This window comes from Arachis ipaensis, chromosome B06 (genome assembly GCF_000816755.2).
Source record: "Arachis ipaensis cultivar K30076 chromosome B06, Araip1.1, whole genome shotgun sequence".
NCBI classification, from domain to species: Eukaryota; Viridiplantae; Streptophyta; class Magnoliopsida; order Fabales; family Fabaceae; genus Arachis; species Arachis ipaensis.
Genome location: NC_029790.2, coordinates 21,795,221 through 21,800,746, shown reverse-complemented (window position 1 = coordinate 21,800,746; position 5,526 = coordinate 21,795,221). Strand labels below are relative to the sequence as shown.

At 33.6% G+C, this 5,526-nt stretch overlaps 1 protein-coding gene across 46 annotated transcripts; it reads left to right on the top strand.

Annotated features, from left to right (window-relative positions):
• LOC107646166 lies at window positions 251-3,749 on the top strand. 46 transcript variants are annotated; one of them, XM_021104250.1, is made up of 8 exons: window positions 251-456; window positions 549-809; window positions 1,219-1,246; window positions 1,355-1,465; window positions 1,772-1,820; window positions 2,143-2,266; window positions 3,304-3,346; window positions 3,439-3,744. In XM_021104250.1, exons 1-6 carry the CDS (start codon window positions 449-451, stop codon window positions 2,187-2,189), a joined length of 504 nt encoding a protein of 167 aa, XP_020959909.1. In that variant the 5' UTR covers window positions 251-448; the 3' UTR covers window positions 2,190-2,266; window positions 3,304-3,346; window positions 3,439-3,744. The 46 variants fall into 46 exon arrangements, 4 of the variants coding, with proteins under 4 accessions (XP_020959909.1, XP_020959910.1, XP_020959908.1 ...); XM_021104249.1 differs by having other exon boundaries at window positions 252-456; window positions 3,268-3,346; XM_021104248.1 differs by having other exon boundaries at window positions 252-456; window positions 3,265-3,346.

Genomic DNA, 5,526 nt, shown 5'->3' with positions numbered 1-5,526 from the left:
TCACAAAAATACAGAAAAAGTTTTAGAAGGATTTTTTTGTCAAAAAACAAAAAAAAATAAATTAGTATAAATTACAGACAGAAAAAAATCTGTCGATAATTTCATCAGAAAAATTAATTTTTTTTTGTAAAAAATAATTACAAACAAAAAATCTATCTGTAATTAAATAAAAAAAACACCACATTTTATTAAATTATTACAGATAAATTTTCTGTCGGTAATTTAAAAAAATTCCATCGAAAATATTGAAATAAGGGATTTACTTTAAGCGTGTCTCCTCATTTCACACGATACATCCGCGCCTCCACACCCCTCTCTTCCAAACGCTCCATCGGCGGCGCCTCTCCGCCTTGCACCGCCGTCGCACTGAACTTCCGTCATACCGAAGCTCCGTCACACCCCTCCCGGCTCTTCGTGTGTTGCACGCGTCGCTTTGTATCGAACCCTAATGTGCAGGTAACCCTAATCTCTTCCACACCTTTATCACTCTTCCTATTCGCTGCTACACTGACGCCAGCCTCTCCTCCTGTTCGCCATTTTTCGTTGAGCTTTTCTGCATCTCGTCTGCTTCACCACCTCTCCTCAAACTTTGCAGCGCGCTGCTGTCGTTCTAGTCTTGGTATGGTTTCTGTGGTCCAGTTCTTATTGTATTTGCTATCGTCTTACGCATGCATAGCTATTTTGATTTATTTTTCTTTTGCTTTCTTTCTTTCTTTCTTTCTCCTTCGTTTTCCTTCTCGCACTTCTGGATCTGCTACCACTCATAGAATTTCCTGTTCCAGAATATCGAGAATCTATCCTCAGATTAGGTTAATTTCTGAACATATCACTTTCAGTTTTCTGGATTTTTATTTTCATGTTTGAAATACTGATTGTGTAGATTTTGTTGTTCAATTAGTTCATTCTTTTTTCAGTTACTGAGATGATTATATGGCTTTAAGTCCAAAACATGAGCAATACAATAATGTCTGTGAGTAAAGTATAAAATATTTTCTATTGTAATGTTTTAGCTTGGAGTGTTCTATTTTACACACTATGAATTCTACATGCATCATAGATCAGCTTATTCTTCAATCCTATGCAAAGCAAGAGCTAGTAGAATAGCAGTAATGTCTGTGAATATTTTACTTAGGAATTAAAACGTATAGATGGCATATGCAACTATATTTTACTTAAGATGAAACTATATTTATTAACTTGATGACTTTTTTTCTTTAGGAATTATTTGAGATCCCACGTGGCCAAGGTCGTAGTGGTGAAGACATTATTAGATTAGAAATTAGTATTCCTTTTCTAATTCAAATACAGCATGAAGGTGTATAATTTTATTATGCAAGTGGATGTAAATTTTCAGGTGGCCACCAATTCATTCTCTATTCATGTGATGAAAAAATTATTAGCTGTTAGTAACTCAGGAAGTTTATCTGTGTCATTGCTTCAGAAGATTCATGGAAACCTCATAAAGGTTCAACATCTAATTTCTTTGCTTTGGGATACTGTAATATTCCTGTTTGCTATGGTGCACATGTTTAATCGTGAAGTTTTATTAAGATGTCAGGCTTCAAAAGAAAAAGCTACTAGCCAGAGCTTTTGGTTATATATATATGAAATCAGTTTTCACCTCATTGGCTATTTTATGTGTTTTCTAATTTACATGTATAAGCTCATTGACTTTAAAAATATTGTGCACTTGTGCTTGCTTGTTTCTGTACTTTATCTAGTAAAAACTGCTTGCAATTTTTTCATCATTTTGCTCAAAACTTGCTTACAGGAGGCCCATGACAAGTCAAGATCTGTGACCAAGGCTCCTGCCATGAAGGGTTAGTATAATTCTGGTCTATTTTCTTAGTTTCTTCCTATATCAATAACCTACATATCAATATATACCTGCAAATCTATAAGATATATTGTTTCAAGGGATCCACACAACAGAAGATAGAAGAGGAATTGAGGGTTAAGATAATAATACCTACTTCAAAAGAAGATGATTTTGTTAGTAAGTTCCTCTGTTCCTGGCTATACCTAAGTGCCTAACTTGTATGGATCAAATTGAAATATTTATTTTCTATTATACTTTCATGTTAACTTTGATATGGTTATGTCATAGCTGATTTTAAACTTTCTTACTTTTCATTGTTATAGGTGGTATGCTTCACTTGGGATGTATGATGTGGCTGTCAAGCATATGATGAAAATCTTGGCCTGCAGTCACCAGTCCAAGGCAACACAGGAATTATTCCTTAGTGACTTTCTTCAAACTGTGAAGGTGATAGTGACTCTATTTCCTTTTCAGATCTCATGCTTAGAACCTGATTGTTAAAATACTGAATCATATGACAATAAAATTTACTTTTTGAGCATATATATTACTTATTTGAAAATTCATAAAGTGGTTTCATAAACTGGCACATCATCATGGCTTCACTTAACAAGAACTATATTGACATGGATGAGTATCCTGTCACCACTGAGCTCCAGGTTTCTCTGTTTCTTTCTTTCCTCCTTTATTTATTTATTTATTTATCACTTCACTTGATCATAAAAAACTAATTGGGGATCATGTGAGATCTCTTCAACTGTGAACAAGATTGTTTGAATCATGGCTTAAATAGATTTTTGGCCTTACAATTTTTTTCTTTTGGTGGTTTTGGTAAAAAAAAAAAAAAGTATTCAGAAGTGAAATTAGTCCCTTCTGTCATCCAAAATTAAAGAAATTTGGATATGGTTACTTATCTTTGAATCATAGGAACCATAGGTTTAGTTTACCATAAAATTGCTAAATTTTACATGGATCATAACCTTATTTAAACCCTTAAGTTTTTATAATTTATAAACTTATTGAGGGAAAGTGATATTGAAAGAGCTTGATTATTTGGTTGGTTTATTAGGCTGAAATTTTCGTTGGTTGGACAATAGATCTATCTGTAACAAGTGTTGGAGAAAGGAGGATTTTTCCTTTTTTTATTTTTATTTATTTATTTATTTATTTTTTTATGTCAAAGCATCGACTAGAATAAAAAAGTAGCTTACATATGATAGATAGATTTTGGTTTTTATGATGTTTGCCCTCAAAATTTGGTGTTTCTGTTGGCAACTTTTTAGATCTCATGTGTTGTCAGAAAATGGAGTGAATTGCTATAACTGAAATAGCCACTGAATTCTGAATCTTATGTGAAGTAGTAACATTGAACTATTGAAAGCTGTGATATTGCTCTATTTAAATCTGTCTGTAAAATTCAAATATACGACTGGGTAATGTTGCAGCAGGTGATGCAGAATTATATAATTTAAATGTTGCAGCAGGTGATGCAGAATCCTAACTTCATGACCATGGCTGAGCGCCTGGGTAATACATTGATGCAGATATTTATAAAATTCCTGTACTCTGTTATATAAAATATCTATTGGTTGATAACATATCTATACTATCTATCTCAGGATCCATCTATGTCTTCCATGCTTGAAAGTCTTACTAGTCCTTCAAATAAAGATCAGCTTGAGAAGAGAATGGCACGCATAAAAGAAGATCCATCTTTGAAGCATATTTTAGATGAGATAGAGACTGGTGGTCCTGCTGCTATGATGAGGTTTAGATGGCAAAATTAGGATGGTCATCTTAATTTTTGGGAGTATCTTTTTATTGAGACACTGAGATATTGAATAATGGTGTTGAAAAATAATATCCAATTTTATAGGTATCGTGTAATGAATATTATGTTTATCTATGAATATTATGTTTATCTATGTGATTTTTGGCTTTCTTTTTTTTCAATTTACAGTATGTTTGATAGAGTAAATTTAGAAAACAAATCTAAAGTATTTATTTTGTAATGAAAAAATTTAAAAAACTTTTTATTTTACTTTACTGACAGGTTTACAGACAGATTTTTTGTCTGTATTCAGAGTGTGAGATGATTTTTCAAGGTTCAAATTACAGACGAAAAATCTGTCAAAAAATTTGTTTCTGTTTGTAATTACAGACGGAAAATCTGTTAGAAAATTCGTCTGTAATTACAGATAGAAAATCTGTCAGAAAATTCGTCTGTAATTACAGACGAAAAATCCGTCTGAAAATCCGTTTGTAATTACAGACGGAAAATTCGTTGCCGTTGGGAAATGGATGGAAAATTTATAGAGGGAAAATCCGTCGGTAACTGGTAAAAATACGTCGGTAATTTTCCGACAGAAAAAAATTCGTCGGTAAATAATTTCCGACGAGGCTTTTACGGAAGGACAAAATCCGTCGGTAACCAAAAATTCGTCTGTAATAAAGACTAAATCTGTCTGTATTAATCCATTTTCTAGTAGTGACTATTTTATGGTTTGTCTTGTGCTAATTTGAGTGGTTTTTATCAAGTCATTGCACACTTATTCATACAATTTGCATGATTTTACAATTCCTTCCCAATTTTGTTCTATAGTTAAAAACTTACTTCCTAAGCCTTTAAATTGTGTATTTTGACTCCCCTTTATACCATTCGATGCCGTGATCTGTGCGTTAATTGTTTTCAGGCTATATAGGGCAGGAATGACTTAAAGGATGGAGAGGAAGCTTGCAAAAATGGAAGGAACACAAGAAATAAAGGAGATGACCAGCAAGGATCGACACGCACGCATGGCTCACGCGTGCGCGTGATTTGGAGATTTGAATAGCGATGCGTGCGCGTAATTGACGCATACGCGTGACACGCGAAAAGGACCATCGACGTGTACGTGTGACGTGCGCCACGTGCAGAAAACGCAGAAGACGCTGGGGGCGATTTTGGGCTGAGTTTGGACCCAGAAACACAGACTAGAACCAGGGGACAAGCAGAGACTCAACACACATTCTCATTCGCATAGTTTTTAGTTTTAGATTGGAATCTTAGAGAGAAACACTACTTTCTCTAGGTTTCTTCGCATTCATAGTTTTAGAGTTTTACGTTTTTGATTTGGATATTGAGAAGAGTTACTACCTCCGTTAAAGTTTCTATCATTCTAGTTTGTTTCCTTATTTCCTTACTTTTTAATCACCCATTTACCCTGTTCAGATTTACATATGGATATCTTTGATTTTGGAAGTTATTAATGCAAGGAATTATTTTTACCTTTAAATTAATTTTCTGTTATTCTTTTATTTGAATTTCTATGTCTTCTTTCCATTCCCTTTTATCGTTTATGAAAATGGCATTCATGTCAATGGAGTAGCCTCCCAACTTGACTTGGGAGTTGATTAAAAGGAGACCCTTAAGTTGGAATACTCAAGTGTAATTGGGAATTGGAAGTTGTTGGCTGGCTCTCTAGTCACTAACGCTAATCCTTCCATAGGAGAGGATTAGGACTTGTGAATTAGAGTTGGCTCAATTACTTGACTTTTCTTTATTCGGTAAAGGTTAACTAAGTAAAAACAACAACCTCTTGCTATTACACTTGGGAAAATTCAACAAGGATAGAACTTCCAATTAATCTTCTCCCAGTCAAGGCTTTTTATTTCAAGTATATAAAACCTCTCATTAATTTTCATTGCTTTAATTAATAATTATTTTA

What these genes read in the sequence shown, in the direction of transcription:
- LOC107646166 (XM_021104251.1), top strand. An exon ending in TTCATGGAAACCTCATAAAG is followed by an intron (nt 1,466 to 1,771) that starts GTTCAACATCTA and finishes ACTTGCTTACAG; the next exon opens with GAGGCCCATGACAAGTCAAG. An exon ending in CAAGGCTCCTGCCATGAAGG is followed by an intron (nt 1,821 to 2,142) that starts GTTAGTATAATT and finishes TCATTGTTATAG; the next exon opens with GTGGTATGCTTCACTTGGGA.